The sequence below is a fragment of the Bombus vosnesenskii genome, unplaced genomic scaffold (genome assembly GCF_011952255.1).
Source record: "Bombus vosnesenskii isolate JDL3184/JDL3185 unplaced genomic scaffold, Bvos_JDL3184-5_v1.1 scf7180000013263, whole genome shotgun sequence".
Taxonomy (NCBI): domain Eukaryota; kingdom Metazoa; phylum Arthropoda; class Insecta; order Hymenoptera; family Apidae; genus Bombus; species Bombus vosnesenskii.
This window is the reverse complement of record NW_022882923.1, coordinates 9,845,807-9,865,291: the sequence shown is the minus strand read 5'-3', so window position 1 is coordinate 9,865,291 and position 19,485 is coordinate 9,845,807. Positions and strand designations below refer to the sequence as shown.

The following is a 19,485-nucleotide window of genomic DNA, read 5'->3' as shown; positions in this document are numbered from 1 at the left end:
ACAACTATCTCAACTCGACTCTCAACTAACAACTAACTCAACTCGACTCTTCACCATATGACTCTCAACTCACAACTATCTCAACTCAACTCTCAATTCACAACTATCTCAACTCGACTCTCAATTCACAACTATCTCAACTCAACTCTCTACTCACAACTATCTCAACTCGACTCTCTACTCACAACTATCTCAACTCGACTCTCAATTCACAACTATCTCAACTCGACTTTCAACTCACAACTAACTCAACTCGACTCTTCACCACTCGACTCTCAACTCACAACTATCTCAAACTAACTCAACTCGACTCTTCACTATATGACTCTCAACTCACAACTATCTCAACTCAATTCTCAATTCACAACTATCTCAACTCGACTCTCTACTCACAACTATCTCAACTCGACTCTCTACTCACAACTATCTCAACTCGACTCTCTACTCACAACTATCTCAACTCAACTGTCAACTCACAACTATCTCAATTCAACTCTCATCTCACAACTATCTCAACTCGACTCTCAACTCACAATTATCTCAACTCGACTCACAACTCACGACTCGACTGCTCACAACTCGACTCTCCACTCACAACTTTGCAGGTGACAACCACCCGGCAAAACTCCCAGGCCCTTTTGGTCTAACGACAAATAGGCCTTCTCGCAACATTGTTTATCGTTCACCTGATAAAAACTGCCAGGACCTTTTTAGCCTAACGGCACTTAAACCTTCCCGCAATATTTCACCCGATATTTCTTAAACCATTTGTCCATAATACTACACTATTTATTTACCTGTCTATTGGCTTTAATTCTCTTGTAAGTCTCCCATCTTCCATGAGGCGTTCCATCAGCGGCTGATGGGGCATGGAGCATCGGTCCATGGGGATGGTCTTGAGGATGGCCAGGAGGCAAACTCGACCTTGACGCTCGCGCTCGAGAGGATGCCGACGATATCTTGTAAAGTCGGTCGAGTTCCTGAGCGAAATGTTGCTCCAATTCCTGCGGCCTTACAGTTACTCCGCACGCTGGGCAACAGGACGGATCCGATGGAAATTTCTTTTTGCCTAAAACACGATTACACCCTGTTACTGTCATCCTGTCACAAATTAAACCACGCATACTTCATTTCAAACGTTTGTTCGTCCGCTTTCTATTCTATTCTATTCTAATTCTTCTTAACAACGAGAGATCTAAGAATATCGGTAAGCGAATTAAGAATTTCGCGCGATTAAGCTCGTGCATGACGAGCAGAAGATTGTTTCAGAGAGAAGAGGCACAAAAAGGCACCACGACATTACGAAATAGAATTATATTCGACGAAAGCAACGAACGAATGTGACATAAACCCCAAAATAAGTTAAACAATATGATAGAAAATGTTTAGTACAAAAGTTACTCACACTAATTGAGTATGCTAATTTTAAACGTTCTTTCACCGTAGATTGATGAAGAATTTTCCTAAAATTCAGCGAGTTTACAGCGTAATTAATTTTCGTTTCGCGTAATTTTATTATATTCGCATATCCAACATACGTCGGATATATTCGTTCTTAAAAGAAACATTTATCAACCGAGGTCCAAAAGAATTGTGAGACTGAAAAATGTTAGTTTACAAAGAAGATTCCGGATGCAGAAGTCAAATAAACTGTGTCGAGTGGTTACACCTGTTACGTACCTTCCACGTTAACATAAATTTTAAGGAAACCTGTTTCATAGTAAAAATTATTTTCATACGGACTTGCACGCGATGCATCGTTCCTCTGTATTCGTTCAAATTCAGTCGATTAAACGTGTTAAAAGAATATGATAAATTGATCAACGCTTCGAAACGAAAAGTCCGCAAATCCTAATTATCGATAATTAAAAGAATCCTTTAATTCTATACATAGCGTATCGATTTTCCAATGTATCTCAATTTCTGTATTAATTAAAAACCGATAGCATCTAGCGAAATACGTTCGATAAAGGACGTTGGAAATTCGACAGGAAACTATCAAACCATAAGAACACGCGACTGTAACTATTAAAAATAATGCAAGTAATTAATTCATCCGAATAACTGTAACAAATTTAGCCATTGCAATTTATATCACAGAGAAACAATCTGAGAGAGAAACATTTGATTCGAATAAAAACTTGCATTTATAAATTGAGCAACGCTACAATTAGGTTCCTAACAAATGCCGTGTAAGTACACGATCTTTTCACTATAATAATTATAATTAACAATAAATAATTAACTAAAAGTGAGAGAGTGTTCGAGTTGCTACTTTCCTATAGCAGGAAAAACTTTTCGAGGGCTGATACTTGGCGATCTAAAAATAAACGAAAGATCACGGTATTCCAAAATTCACGCAACTTGTCAGACAGCAGACATACTTTTGCTCCGAAAAATATCGAATGGCGTTGTTTATTTTCCAAAATTCTCGTTACGTGCCAGATTTTCACCAATTTTCCAATCGCGTTTCGACAGTAACGCGTTATACGCAGGATCCCTGTACCGCACGTTGCTGGGACTCGTCATCAGAGAGGAATAATTATGAAATTTTAGCAAAATTTGACCAATTTAGTCCGCAATTCTAAGAGTAACCGGACTAAAACCGTATTCCCATCTTGCTACTAATTTGCTGCCATTGAAATTTACAACTGCCAAGCATCACACCTGCGCTACGTATTATACTACGATACCGCGAGACCACTATACGTCCAATAACACAAGTCCCAGTTCAATGAACGTTCAATTAAATATATACGTAAAATATTCTAATTTTCCAAACAAACGTAGAACGACTAATCTTGCAATTAAAACGCATGTTGAGAAAAATAAGCAGATATTCGGATACTTTGGGGCAAAAGTAGCCTAAACGACGTTCTCGTGGGTGGAAGTAAGTTAGTAGGGATTTGGCTGAACAGCCGTGAGAATCGTAAGTTACATCGACACGAAGAATCTTGTTTCGAAAAGCTACCGTGTGCCCTCACCGCTTCTGGCGTCGTTTATTTGGAGAACGGCAACCGGCTATTCTCGAGCCGTTTAACATATCCCGAAGCGGTTCTCTTCCCTCGTGTCCTTCCTCTTTTCTCTCCTACAAACCGATTCTATTCGTCTCTTTTCCAGTTTTCACCTCCCTTCCTCCTCGTCGCTCCAAGTCGCAAACTTTCTTCTCGTCTCAGTTTTCTTTTCCCCTTTCAATTAGGTACACTGGGAAATTTATGTCCGCGCCCCGGAATACCCCGTGCACTCGATATTCCGTTCTTTATTGAAACAGACACCTTCTGTTTCCTTTATAGGCATTGCGGATGGCTCCGATTGGAAATAATCGCGATGCAAAATACCAGCGAGTGCGTTTCCTCGTTCCAGCGTTTCATAATACAACGACAGTTCGCGTTCGATTATTGCACAATCCTGCCGATAGGATATTGGCCTGGAAATCTCGCCGGTTTACTGCTTATTATTTAGATTGATATTTCGAGCGCCTGCACTCTTCAGCTAGACGAGCGAAGGTTAATTTGTCGTCGTACTTTTATCGCGTGTGCGTTTTTCAACGTACATTTTATGGGAATCGTACGCGAACAGCGAGGTTCTTGGCGATCAGTTTCGTGAATTTTTCTTTCATTTGGATTATTTTACCCCGCTAGGGGTAGCCACCCACATGATAACCAAACAACTAAAAAATTCTACCAAATGTCCAAATTGGACAAATTGTGAATGTGAAATATTGAATAAAAAAAGAAAGAAATTTGGATTGTTCGATCGAATCTTTGCGAGTGACGTTGATGATAATTCACTTGTTCGGAAATTATCCGACTATCGTTTGTACAGTAATATCAACGATAGTGTACTTGTTGAATTTAAAATGTTTGAATATTCGTTTGTACTGCGGTGATTAAAAAATCCAAGCTCCTTTTCCAAGAGACAAGTAAACTGAATTTTCGTATTCTAAGCTTTAGAAGATCGAAGAGAAATGTTAAAAAGAAGCAATAAAATTCCATACTGTTGAAAATGGAAGGTAAAGTTGATATTTTCCAGTAATTTTCTCGAAAGTTACGTCTAGTTTTGAAAAGTGTTTCGCAACAGCGAATGGCAATGTAAATTTGACGATATAAATTGATAAACGATTCGATAGAATGGCACTCGTCTGGAACTCGTAATCTTTTCGTAATCTTTGGAATTACAAGGCTGCTTCGGGTAGCGTAAGAACTCGTTCCTTCGGTCGTATAGTCTTATCGATGTTATCATCGAAACCCTGGAAAATCGTCAAGGGATGCGATTTCCATTTACAGAGTTCCATCTGCTGACATAATTAACGGAGGCAGTGCCATTTTCGCGTGCAGGGGTCTCGCATAAAAGGGGGCAAAAAAAAAAAAAAAAAAAAGAAAGGAAAGAAAGGGGAAACTCAATGGCTAAACCGCAAGGACCTTCTGAATGTTTTTATCCTTCATCTAAGATGTTCATTTTCTTAAGCACGACCTTCTACTTTTTCCCTTTTACGTTCACATGAATTACAAATTATAAATTTGAACGTTTTATAATATCGTCCATATCGCCCTTTAAATTGCAATTTAAATTTTCATATAGTTTGTACACTTTTCGAAATTTTCACTTATGATGACGATATACCTCGGCACAACGAAACTATTGGGCTGGCAACTAAGTGATTGCGGATTTTGTTATTAGGTGGCAATGACAAAATCGGCAATCATTTAGTTTCCAACACAATATATTTCATATTTGTATCGTACGTCTATCTTCAATTTGTATCGAGATAAAAAATGCTTTTGATATTAAAGAATTAATTTGTAGAATATTTCACTTGACAAATATGAAATAAATTGTGTTGGAAACTAAATGATTGCTGATTTTGTTATTAGGTGGCAATCATTTAGTTTCCAACACAATATATTTCATATTTGTATCGTACGTCTATCTTCAATTTGCATCGCGCTAAAAAATTCTTTTAGTATTAAAGAATTAATTTGTAAAATATTTCATTTGACAAATATGAAATATATTGTGTTGGAAACTAAGTGATTGTCACCTAATAACAAAATCAGCAATTACTTAGTTTCCAACAGAATATATTTCATATTTGTATCGTACGTTTATCTTCAATTTGTATCGAGATAAAAAATGCTTTTGATATTAAAGAATTAATTTGTAGAATATTTCACCTGACAAATATAAAATTTTGGATTTTGTCATTGCCACCTAATAACAAAATCAGCAATCATTTAGTTTCCAACACAATATATTTCATATTTGTATCGTACGACTCTCTTCCATTCTTATCGAGCTAAAAAATGTTTTTGATATTAAAGAATTAATTTGTAGAATATTTCACTTGAATCGAAAGTGGAACATTTCAATAGATGTTGAAAATACGATATCCAGATACAAGTGATGTAATAGCGATAAGTATTAAACAATATACCCTAACTAATACACTATACGTAATGTACAATGATACAAATAGATATATCATTTTTTTAAACAATGATTACAATAGAAGATATAGTACCAAATATAAAATATCGCAGGTTAAGTATAAATCGGTGGATTTGCGACAGAACGAAGAAAATTTAAAATTGAAATTTTGTCGAATCTGCTTGGAAATTTTTATGCAAACGTAAGAAATTTAAATAACGAAAGCGTTTAATCAAACTACGTGCAAACGGGAAATCGTTATCGTAATATAAATTTTGCAAATTTTTTTTTTTTCAAGGAAAATCAGAGTTGCTTCACTTCCTGACTTTTTTCGTTCATTTCCTTTCTTCTACTTACTTTCCAGCGTTTCTGCCCTTTCGTAACTGCTTTCGCTGCTCTTTGCCCCTCGTTTCGATAAAACGACGATGCTACTCCCTTCGTCGTCGTCGCGAGAAGCTATCTCCCGCGACTCTGACCATAACCGCGCTATCATTTACACTTTAAAACGACTACGGAAGATAGAGTGGTAGCGTATCTTTAATTAAAAGAGTCGGCTGCCTAGGAGTGCGGAATGAAAAGATTCTTCTCACTCTACGTCGTAAGGGTATCGCGTTATTAAAGGGCGAATCTGCCGAAAAAATTCTGAATAAAACCATTTTTGTTATTTGCTCTACCTGAAGTACAATTACTTTTATTCTTCATATATGTAACAATAAAAAAATATTTATTTAATGCTATATAATTTTTAGGAGAATAAAAAAGAATTTTTAAGTGATTGTTAGATATGATGTCTATATATACAGGGTGGTTGGTAACTGGTGGTGCAAGCGGAAAGGGGGTGATTCTAGACGAAAAAAGAAGTCGAAAATATAGAATAAAAATTTTTCGTTCGAGGCTTTGTTTTCAAGAAAATCGACTTTGAATTTTCGCTCGGTACGCGCGCGGCACGTTATAACGAATCTCAAAGTCGATTTTCTCGAAAACAAAGCCTCGAACGAAAAATTTTTATTCTATATTTTCGACGTCTTTTTTCGCGTAGAATCATCCCCCTTCCGTTTGTACCATCAGTTACCAACCACCCTGTATATAAAAGCAGGCATTCATTGCAAACATATACTCAGTGAAAAATTAGTATATACGCTACGAACAGTAGTCTCAAACGTACAATTACCGCTAAAGACAATCTCGCTGCATATCGTAGCTTATTAATACAATTGACTGTTCAGATACTTGGCGAAATATATGCGTGCCACAAGTATAATTCCTATATTCCATCCTCTATTTTCACACCTGTTTCAAGTTTCACCAACGTGTACAAATACGATAGTAGTGTCTCGTTACGATGCCAACGAAATTTCTATATCTTTCGTATCAGGTTAAAAAGTGTCTTTCTTTCGCAGACACGTGTTTTACAACGATGCATCTTTACACAAACACGAAACCTAATCTGTCAAACGTTGTGATTCGTATCATGATAAAACAAAACGTATATACATAATTCGATAAAATCTTGTACTTTTATTATTTCCTTGCAAAAGAAAAGAAACCTTTCGGACGACCCAATACATAATTATATTTTGATTTTTAACACAAACGGAGAAATATTTATGGCGTTTCAGAGTGCAAGGAATTTGTCTGTAAATTCTCTACCCTGGCTGAAAGATGGCAATACAACTTTTTATTACACGAAAGGGAAATAAAACTTTCCATGGTATAATTAATTGAATTTACGAACAAGCATACGAGTAAAAGTGTTTTACGTAACATACAAAAAGACGTATAAAACTCGAACAAGACCTGGATGAAAAACTCGAAAGGAAGTAGGCGAGGAGAAACGCACCCTATAAATTAAACGTTTGAAAAACACAAAAACCAGACTGAAGAAGCGCGAAACGAATAAAACGTTAGGTGAAAATTTATCTACACGAGTGCGTACACGAGTTTCAACGAGAATACGAATATTACGTTTATTCGTACAAGTACTTTTTCTTCGAGAAACGAATAAGAAGAGAAAAGAAAATGTCACGTTTTGTTCGTTAAAAGCCAGCAGACAAACAAATTAATCATCGACGCGTATTCATACTTTCTCATTCTCCTACTTTCTTCTCGTTTTCTCCACGCAACATCGAATCGGTTATTCCGATAAATTAATATCACAACGTTTCCGATGTATTTATTAAACAGGTTACTATTTTTCAGCTCGCTGTATTACATATTCGCACATATCTTATACGATTTCGCAAACGTATTTGTAGCAGCATTCATGAAAGATTCAAGAAAGAAGGATGCCCGACTCCTATGTCGATGAAATACAAGCTGCAGGTAATTAGCTGGGAGCTCGTGCAGTATTTACGGCCATTTAATCCGGATAGAGCAATTAGTATATATCGATGGTGCCAGGTTGGTGGTTACAGATGTAGGATAGGCCCCTACCTACCACGTATAATCCGGTTTTAATTAAATAACTGAGTCTCTGTCTCTCTCTTCCCCCCTTTTAACTCTCCATGCCAGTCACCCTCTGCCTTTTTCTTTCGAACTTGCTTTCGTACAACTTCTATTGGACTTAACGTAACGAAAACAATCGAACATCCCAGTTTCCATACGAATTTTTTGACAATTATTCTCCTTCCGAAATGTAAGATCGACAGATGTATTTTTGGTATTTTTAGATGCTATAAATATAGAAAGGTTTTAGATATAAATATCGTCAAACTTTGTGAAATAGTTCTGGTTTATTTCATTTGTTGAGTTACCATTTATATGTTTCTATTTGTATAGCGTTGTATAGCGTTTGGTTCGATGATGTGTACACATTCGTACCATCGAGAGGATTGACACAAAAAGGCTTAACAAATGAAAGTAAATGTGATTTAAGTAGACGCTCGTTCTATCTGCAGGTATAAACCTGTGTGAAAAATTCAGCAAAATTTGTAACTTTCAGAAGTATAACTGCTAACTATTTTAAGCAGAAGACTACGTGTGTTGGATTGGTAAATAAGCAATCACTTAGTTGCCAATCCAATATATAGAGAAGCTAAGACTATGTATTTTAATCTAAAGTTGTTACGATGGTTATCTTTTCACGTAGACGATCCAGAAATTTACAGACAATTGAAAAAAGAAAATAAAGAAGTCGATATTATGCGTTGTATTTAATGTTTCATTTATTCCTCCATCCGCAAACTTATCTCATCGCAGTTATTTCTTAGGTTTTTGTGTGTCAAAAAATTCCCCAAAGCTCCCGAATACTCCTGAGAGTTTCCAGAATATCGTGCAATAGCTTTTTTATCGCCACGCGTTACCTTAATCTTTCTAAGCAGAGGAACGTTTTAATAGAAGTTACTTTAATAATAAAAGATTGCTTTAATAATATTATTTCAATTGTAAAACATTGCTAATATACACGACGATACGCTTCTTCACGATGAATATTTATAAAATATAAATAGGAAATAAAAATTACTCGACAGCTTCTTAAACTATTTAAAAACGTCTTATCAGTTGGCTGGTCGAACTCTGTTTAAAATTATCGGAATTTGACAAAACGCGTAGTCCGAAGAAGAAAGGCGAGTCGAAGCGTTCTCTGGCGTCGGTGTGATCGTAACTCGATAACAATGGTTCGAATAACAAAAATAAATCGCACGTATGTACGTGATACTCGAGTTGAGAAAATATTCGAACTTTAAGTCAGCGGTGAGTGCGGTGAAACGTACCGTACGGTATAGCTCGTTGGCCAGAAAGGGTTGTCGGTGGTTTCGTGCCATGGCGTCACCATCACCGAATCCCTCAGGCATTTAACCGCAACTGTTGTCTCGATGGGCTGGGTTACTGCCCCTGGACACGTCGCCACGATCATCGTCCTTTACTTCTGCAATATGCTCTTTCGCTAATCTGTTTCGTGGCTTCGTTTTCTTTCAGCGAGGCGCGCGTCATTCTTACGAAAAAGGAATTTTTACGAAAATTCTTTGCATTCTTGCAAACAGATTTGCTTGACAATTCCTCCGACCGTTGATTTCATCGGAGCATCAATTATCTGTTAAAGGAATTTCGCTTATGTGCCTCGATTAAAGCGAGCAACCTCTGTCGTGATTTAAGTTTAAAAATATCTCTATGTATACAAGTTGGAAATATAATAAAAATTTCATTTTTACGCTTCCACTAGGCGACAATGACAAAATCCGTAATCACTTAGTTTGCAAGACAGAATATTCCATATTTGTCGAGTAAAATATTTTACAAATTAATTCTTTAGTATTAAAAGCATTTTTTAGCTCGATACAAATTGAAGATAAAGGTACGATACAAATATGAAATATATTCTGTTGGAAAGTAAGCGATTGCCACCTAATAACAAAGTCAGCAGTCATTTAGTTTCCAACACAATTTATTTCATATTTGTCGAGTGAAATATTTTACAAATTAATTCTTTAATACTAAAAGAATTTTTTAGCGTGATGCAAATTGAAGATAGACGTACGATACAAATATGAAATATATTGTGTTGGAAACTAAATGATTGCGGATTTTGTCATTAGGAGGCAATAACAAAATCCACAATTTTATATTTGTCAGGTGAAATATTCTACAAATTAATTCTTTAATATCAAAAGCATTTTTTATCTCGATACAAATTGAAGATAAACGTACGGTAAAAATACGAAATCTATTGTGTTGTAAACTAAGTAGTTGCTGATTTTGTTATTAGGTGACAATCACTTAGTTTCCAACACAATATATTTCATATTTGTCAAATGAAATATTCTACAAATTAATTCTTTAATATTAAAAGCACTTTTTAGTTCCGTACAAATGGAAGATAAACGTACGGTACAAATATGAAATATATTGTGTTGGAAACTAAATTGTCATTAGGAGGCAATAACAAAATCCACAATTTTATATTTGTCAGATGAAATGTTCTACAAATTAATTTTTTAATACTAAAAGAATTTTTTAGCGCAATACAAATTGAAGATAGACGTACGGTACAAATACGAAATCTATTGTGTTGTAAACTAAGTAGTTGCTGATTTTGTTATTAGGTGGCAATCACTTAGTTTCCAACACAATATATTTCATATTTGTCAAGTGAAATGTTCTACAAATTAATTCTTTAATATTAAAAGCACTTTTTAGTTCCATACAAATGGAAGATAAACGTACGGTACAAATATGAAATATATTGTGTTGGAAACTAAATTGTCATTAGGAGGCAATAACAAAATCCACAATTTTATATTTGTCAGGTGAAACGTTCTACAAATTAATTCCTTAATACTAAAAGAATTTTTTAGCGCGATGCAAATTGAAGATAGACGTACGGTACAAATACGAAATATATTCTGTTGGAAACTAAGTGATTGCGGATTTTATCATTGCCACCTAATGAGAAAATTCGCAATCACTTAGTTGCCAACCCGATAACAGCTAAAATGTCTATTTTAATAAATTCTCCGTTTATATGGAAAAATAACGAAGTCGTATGAACCGGCAGAAAACTAAGAAGAAACTGATACACAAGGAATCTACTAAAAATCATAAAATCTTTGGCTACTTGTTCTTCTACCTGTTCGTATATGCAGCCGGTACATAAATCGAAATTGTTAATTAAATATTTATGATTTCTTAAGATCTCCAGATTTCCCTTGAATCTCCTTTACATCGTCGTACGAGCTGGGCATCGTTGCTCTACACAGTTTTAATATCGTTGGTTTTCTATGATCGCAACCTGTCGTCTTGGGTAAACTCGCCTCGCTAAGGAAAAAGCTAAATGTACACCGCAGGATACCGCCATCGGAGACTCGATACACTGTGAGAGTCGTCCTTAAAAGTGGAACGTTATGCGGTAATGCCGCAGTGACTATCTAACTTTTGCAATTTATTTTCTTATTTATTCGTTGCTATCTCTTGCCAGCGGCATCCTTCGCCGAGGCTACTAATCTACGGAACAATTTTTAGGCAGATCAGTTTTTACGAACCACGTACCTACGCATTCTTCTTACGATAACAGTGTGCGTGTTCGCCGTATTAGAAAATATTGCAAATTACAAAAAAGTTCGATTTCAGAACAAACACGACGATAATCGTCGTTGGTCGAGCTGTACCAAGTATGGCAACGCATACAACTCACATGTCAGACTATGTGTCAGCTTCTACAAAACGGATCGAGACGAAACGTATCCTATTTTCTTCGCCGGACGCTAAACTGTACAGCGAAGAAAATTCCATCGGATTCCGTTGGCCAGGTTTTACGTAACGCGAGTACAGACAGAAAAATGCAAAAAACTAAGTGTTTCTTTTTTTTTTTAATTAATATACAGACACGATCCTACTGTTTCACGAGATGTATGAGTTTCCTTACGTCTTCATTTCTTCAGTTACGTTCGCATAAATAAGAAATTACGTGAATATTCTATCTACGATGAACATGAAAATAACGTAAGATAGCAGATAGCAAGCATGAAAAGACGGTGAAACGTTTCACAGGAAACTGAATACGGCGAGGGAAATTTATTATCTTAAATTTGTTCTAATTTGGAAATAAATTCGTCGATAAATTGACTGGCATAATCTGATATCTTGGCTGTTGCAATTCAACGGAAACTTTGCAACATTTGATAACGTAAAATTTGCTACGTTCGTAACACGTAAAGTGTCGCATGCAGCTGCCTATTTAAGTCTGAAAGTCATCGGCGAACGGAATCTCCTTAAAGAAAGAAGAAGAAAAAAAAAAAGAAAAAATAAGAAAAGAAAGAAAGAGAAAAGGAAATGGTCACATTTGACCATCAGGACTATAAACGTTGGCGACTGAGCTTGTTAAAGATTTGTTCTGTCGCGTACGGTAACAACGCTGTTTAAAATTCACGTCTGAAGACGAGGCAGGAAAAGATGCATGATCGTTTGCGAATGATCCGACTCGACATGTTTAAGAACTGGTTTCTTTTAAGCGGCAAGTCAGCGCCAATCAGCGCTGGCCGTATTAGCAACCCACGAGGAAAGTATCGCGATGTTTGCCAATAAAATTTGTTAATTTAAGCAAGGTCTTTCTATGTTTCGTCTCCTTAACTTCTCAGAGATACAGGGTGTGTCGAAAATATTCGTATAACAGCGATGTGTTAAATACAAGAAGGAATGCGCTAATTGAATTTCAACAGCAGAGTTCCATGAAACAGAATTACGAAGAATTTTATACTAAAATAAAAATTATATTAAATCCGAACGTGAAAAATGCACGGCAGATATATAGCATGCAAAAATATACAAAATATCCATAGCAGAGCATTCGTTATAATTATACCGCGGATATTTATGCAAATTCATATTTTTATCTGTATAATTAAAAAACTGGAAGTTAAATAAGCAATTGCTTTTCCAAATATCGTAACACGTAACACGTTTTCCCCCCTATTTTATATATTTCTGCATTACGTTCGTTCTGTAGATTTTTGTATCTTCAAAATTCCCTAATCTGGCTATGATATTAACAGGCGAAACAAATTTCTGCCTGCGATTCTATTCCACGAATTGTTCACAAATTTGCATACGACAGAGCCGCGGTGCAGTTGTTAGAGCGTGACCGTATTATATAAATTCTAACAAATTAATAAATAAATCGAGATATCCGCCGTGATCCGAAGTTTTGCAACCGATGCTTCCTACACGTTTTTCACGGAGAAAAACGTTCGCTGATAGTATGTTGCGCGAACGTATTACCTTCCCTACGAATTCCTAATTTATAGCGTAATTTCTCCGCAAACACATCCCGTCGTAAACCTCACGAGCGATTTGATCGCGCAATAAAACATAAGATTGACTAAGAATATTTCGATATGAAGGGTAGCAATAGCAATAATTATCATCGATGTATTTATACCGAGTGGAAGCGAAGACAAGGGCAACACGCGAATGAATGGAACGTACAAGAAGAACGAAACGAAAGAAGAACGAAACAGCGAAAGAGCGCGGCGATGTTCATTTGGTCGGTGAAATATTAAAATAGCTGGTTGGCCGGTCTCGTAAGAAAGTAATGGGATCGCGGTACATACGCGAAGTAGTAAGAACGGCGATCGCGCCAACTCCATCATTATTAACGCCTTTTCGTTCTACGCTGCACGAGAGCACACCTGTCGTACCGATCATCTCGATCTTAATCGACCGCTTAATTATCTCAATACCGATCAGACCGGGCGTAAATCGAAGATACGGAGCAGGCAAACGCAACGAGTCACAGACAGATTCGAAGCAGAAAGTGCAACAACGTGTCGATTATTTACAGCTGTTTCTTAGTTCGCTTTATGAATACCGCGACACGTTAATAAGAGCAGTAAATTGCTGTGTAAGCTGCTGGCTAATGGTGATCGAGCAAAGGAACGATAATGACAGAAATTAACATCTAGACACGTGTGATTACTTGTAATTAATAATAGAAAAAAAATACAAGTTTTCTAAGTTTTTCTATTCGACTAAATACTTGTACAAATCACTGTATATCAGATATACTGTTTTTTTTTTTTTTTTTTAATATTTCACATTCACAATTTGTCCAATTTGGACATTTGGTAGAATTTTTTAGCTGTTTGATTATCATGTGACCTGGACACTGCTATTACACAGAAATATTCTAAATGAGGAGAGATGCATATTATTGTACCCTTGAATATACATTATGTTTTGGGTTGCAAGGTATAGGAACAAAAAAATTTATAAACAGACTTCTATTTATGTTCCTTGTAACCCCTAGCTAAAGCTATAAGCTTCACTTTTTTGGTAATGCCCTTTTGCTGTCGTTCCTCTATCAGTCAACCTCAACAATATCGTATATTAAATGAATAAATAATGATAACAATTTACTTGATTTTCACCTCATACACTATGCCTGTATTTATACTTGTTTCAATATATTTTTCTATTACAAATTCATCCACTCGTTCCTCTATCAGTCAACCTCAACAATATTAAATGAATAAATAATGATAACAATTTACTTGATTTTCACCTCATACACTATGCCTGTATTTATACTTGTTTCAATATATTTTTCTATTACAAATTCATCCACTCGTTCCTCTATCAGTCAACCTCAACAATATTAAATGAATAAATAATGATAACAATTTACTTGATTTTCACCTCATACACTATGCCTGTATTTATACTTGTTTCAATATATTTTTCTATTACAAATTCATCCACTCGTTCCTCTATCAGTCAACCTCAACAATATTAAATGAATAAATAATGATAACAATTTACTTGATTTTCACCTCATACACTATGCCTGTATTTATACTTGTTTCAATATATTTTTCTATTACAAATTCATCCACTCGTTCCTCTATCAGTCAACCTCAACCTCAACAAAAACAAAACAAAATATTATTCATGGAATGGTCTGATTAAACGATTACGTAAATTTGTTTATTAAACCATTACGTAAATATTAGATTATGGTTTGCAAAAATAACGCAGCAAGCGTATAATCGTCGGAATTTCAAAATGTATCTGTTCGGGAGATCGATTGGTAAGGAAATCCGATGTTTAACCTGAACGTTTAACCGAAGGGATCAGGAAGAAATTTGAGAAGGAAGGTCTGTCGAGTTAACAGCCAGGCTTTTCCATTTCTGTCGTAAAGTAGCGCGCACGAGATAAGGAAAATTCGGTATGCATGAAAGGGAGCTTGTCCTTGGACCAGACCCTTTCAGGAAGTCTGTACTTATGAAAGCTCGTGCATGCAGAGCAATCGAGAACCTCGGCGAACCCTTATATCCATAACGGGCGAACTTATGGTGCATCGTTTAACTCTGATAAATTGGTGAATATTACGCAAGTAGGACAATATCTATCGAATAACGATATGAGAACAATCTGGCCATCGAATTAAGAACGCGCAAGTTTCGTATAATATAAAACGAGATTCAAAAGTGATTACGCAGTTTGAACACGTAAGAAATTTATTGGAAAACATATGGTACGTCGTGTAGATTGGAAACCGATTGAAAAAGGATAAAGTTTCGCGATCGAGATTATGTGCTTTTGTACTATCTGAAATATTTATTAAGAAGCAAATCAACTTCTCTAAATATGCAACAAGCTGTACCACATCGTAAAATACATTGGAACGTATTATGGCAAAATTACGATATAATCTCGCTGCGTGTATCAGCGTCTAGTTTCTATGGTTTGAAGACAAGTGAAAAGTTCAAGCGTACAGAACAAACCGTAATAACGCAAAGGATAAGATCAGGACACACTCGACTGACACGTACGTACGTACTGAGAAATAGACCATGTGTTTAGTATATGACATTTGCAATGTGAGATTATCGATCAGCCACGCGATCCTACAGATATTAAACGGAATTGAATAAAACAATAAATTGGGTATAAAAATATAAAAATAGTTGCTGATGAAATAATTGATAATAATGAAATATTTAAAAAATTCGATTGTCCGTTCTATTGGGCTGGCAACTAAGTGATTGCGGATTTTCTCATTAGGTGGCAATAACAAAATCCGCAATCACTTAGTTTACAACACAATAGATTTCGTATTTGTATCGTACGTCTATCTTCAATTTGTATCGAGCTAAAAAATGATTTTAATACTAAAAAATTAATTTGTAGAACATTTCACTTGACAAATATAAAATTTTGGATTTTGTCATTGCCACCTAATGACAAAATCCGCGATCATTTAGTTTCCAACACAATATATTTCGTATTTGTACCGTACGTTTATCTTCCATTCGTATGGAGCTAAAAAATGATTTTAATGTTAAAGAATTAATTTGCGATGGTAGACTTTTACTGAGATGGTAGAATTAATGGAAATGAAGTTATCATGTTTTGTGTATATCATATGGGAATATTATTCTCCGTAGCATGGATCGATATAACGAGACATTGTTTAAGCAATAAATGTTTCATCCAAGTTTTTCCGTCTCACGTTGACAAGATTTTATATCGTAATTCAAAAGCTGGCCCCTTGTCGACTCTGTGAAATTTAGTTTCTCTGATGCTTCGTCGTAAAGAAGTATTCCGTTCTCGCGTGACACATGTTTTCAAGCAAGATACGCACATAAATTGAAGGAATACGCGCGAAGAAAACGTGTTCCGCGAGAAAAGCCGAGGGTCTTCTAATTCGCTTTTACAGCCTCCGACGCGAGTCTCGCTGCTGATAAAAAAATAAAAACATCGTCACTTCGCCATTTGTACACAAGGCAATCGTATACGTACATATTGTACATGCGTGTCTTTCAAATTCTTCAACTTCCGTCATCTGTCCCTCGAGCTTTTAACGCGTATACATTCGTTTCATTAATCTAAAGTTTCATAAAGAAAAGTATAAAAAGCAATTCGATAAAGTACATTTAAATCCAATAAAACATCATATACACAACTTCCACTCAAACATAAATTTTCTACTCACTTTCTTACGGAAAATTGCTCGTTAATATCGCGTAGAATTATCTCGCAACCAGCAAACAAGATAAACATCGACAACCGAGTAATTCGATCGTTTCATCAAGTTTTTCAATTCTCAATAATATTTCTTCTTACTATTATTCGATATAAAATCTTGAAAAATGTGAAATAAAAGTTAGCGTTAAAAAAGTCTACTTAAACTTGTGCCGAAAAATTGTCTGAGCTGCTAATTCGCCAATAGAATCGCGATTAATCGTAATTCGTCGTGGTCGTTGGAAGCACAGACAGGTACAAGCATCGTCAGATCTTCGACAGATTTTTCTACGTAGAACGAGGGGCGGTTATTTGAAAGAGAGCTGCTTGCTGTTCCGGAGAACACTGTTTTCCTTGCTCATTCGGATGCTCGGTATCCGCGCGGATCTTACGATTTGCGACCCCTCGGATTTTCGCGCACACGCTTAATATCAAAGAGTTTTCCTGTAGCGTGGCAGGAGAAGCCGAGAGAAGGGAGCGACAAAGTGAAGAACGTACGTAGTTTTGGGAAAAAGCGGCCGGATGGTAATCTTTCCTTTGGCCGATGTGCAGAATCACGCGTCACCGCGTCCACGTTCCCCTAACTGTTCGTCTCTTCTAACCTTTCATATAGACATTCCTTTCCCCTCTCGCTCTTTCCTTATTCTTCTTACATCCTGCTTCCTGTCTTTCGCTTCGGACTTTTCGCGCCACAGCTAACAGACGACCGCTACGTTCGATCTCCTTTGCAGGGACGTGGTCGATTAAAATCGAAAACGATACTTTGGATTCATCGGATATCGAACTTCCATTGACTTATCAGCAGAATTTCCAAACAATCACTTCTTTAATTTTAATCTACCCATCTGCTAAATCTAACTGAAGAAACTCAAAAAGAAAAAAATGCTGGTCGTAGAAAAAGAACCAAGGTCTTCTCGCGCTACGTTCGATCTCCTTTGCAGGGACGTGGTCGATTAAAATCGAAAACGATACTTTGGATTCATCGGATATCGAACTTCCATTGACTTACCAGCAGAATTTCCAAACAATCACTTCTTTAATTTTGATCTACCCATCTGCTAAATCTATCTAAACAAACTCAAAAAAAAAAAAAGAAAGAAAAAATGCTGATCGTAGAAAAAGAACCAAAACAACGAGCCTATTGCTTCGTTTGAAAGAGCAAAAATGCATAAAATACGATAGAGAAAAACGTATAGAATAGCCAACATACGATCGTTGTAAGATTCAGCGAATGAAACAAACTGTGTGTTTAGGTATCGTTGCTTCAGCCGCGTAAAAATACAAATTTGCATAAGAATCCACAATCTATGATATTAATCATCTCTCTGACAACTGTAGCCGTCTCTCTCAAACCCTATACAACTCAAATCACAATTACAGCCATTGATAAGAACGATAGTTGCAGCATTCGGCCATACAAATCGATACGGTTCGTAGGGATTTCGAGGTGAAGCCCTTGCCCTTAGACGATCGAGTGAACGAGAAAGAGAAAGAGAGAAGAAGAGAATAAGTTTGGCGAAGTGGCTGCAGGTCCTGTTGTGTAAATGAGGGATCGTAAAGAAAGCTACACCGTATCAGCTACACCTCGGACACCTACTGAAACGTGGTCTGTGCTTGGACCCCCTGCCGTACGGTATCCCTTAAATCACGGCTGTTTGTAATTAAGTGAATGAATGGCCTGTATCAGAGTTAATATTTGCGACATGACGTATGACGCTGCCACGGAGACAAATCCCTTATATATCATCGCTACGCTTTATATAAGTGGTCCTCTTCGTGGTATAACAGCACTTGCCTCTACTCGCCACAACAGATGTCGATAGCTTGGTAATTTACTTTTTCTCTCGGATAATATAGTCATCGAACAGACAGATCTTCGCTTTTCTCTTCTTATGATGTCTTCTCTTTTAACCATACAAATTTCCACGTTATCGATGAAATTGTATCGCTGTATGACAGAGTCGAATCAGACGAATATCTGCTTCGTACGAACAATTAAATAATTACCGATAATTCATTCAACAATTGGCAATAATTCGCGTATAAATTTGTGAGATATTAGAAAATAATTTCTTCCCGAAGATTCCAAGTTATCTAGCTGAAATGGTTCGACAATCATCTAAATTCTTAAGGATGCATCGTAGTAGACCTATTGTCTTTCCTGTGTTTTTCACGACAATGCACCTTCATACAAACGTGAAACCAAGTCCGTTTCTATCTCAACTTAACAAAAATAATTCGACGAAATAATATAAAATAAAACATACCGTGCGTCTATTATTCCCTCATAGAACGAAAGAAACTTTTCGGACAACCTAATACGCTTGGCGAATTTTCAAATACGTCGTCGAGATCCACGCTGTCGGTATTTTTGCCCAGAACTCGTACGTTATCTTCTTTGCAACCTCCTCTAAGCAACGTGTTACAGTTATCCGAACAGCGTATAGCAAGTTCGAAGTTTCTCATAGATTGGCTTGGCAACTAAGCGATTGCGGATTTTGTCGATAGGTAGTAACGAGAAAATCCGCAATCACTTAGTTGCCAAGCCAATATTTCCGCGTATCGATCACCACCGACTGCGTGATCATCGATATTCCGAAT

General features: G+C 36.4%; 1 protein-coding gene across 5 annotated transcripts in view; it reads right to left on the bottom strand.

The window, feature by feature from the left end:
• LOC117232259 (E3 ubiquitin-protein ligase Rnf220-like) overlaps positions 1 to 19,485 on the bottom strand; it is a 195,675-nt gene that overhangs the window by 4,896 nt on the left and 171,294 nt on the right. For all 5 annotated transcript variants that reach the window (XM_033491573.1, XM_033491555.1, XM_033491545.1 and 2 more), the window contains one exon: positions 798 to 1,069. In XM_033491573.1, coding sequence (XP_033347464.1) covers positions 798 to 1,069 — 272 coding nt within the window. The remainder of the gene's footprint in view (positions 1 to 797; positions 1,070 to 19,485) is intronic.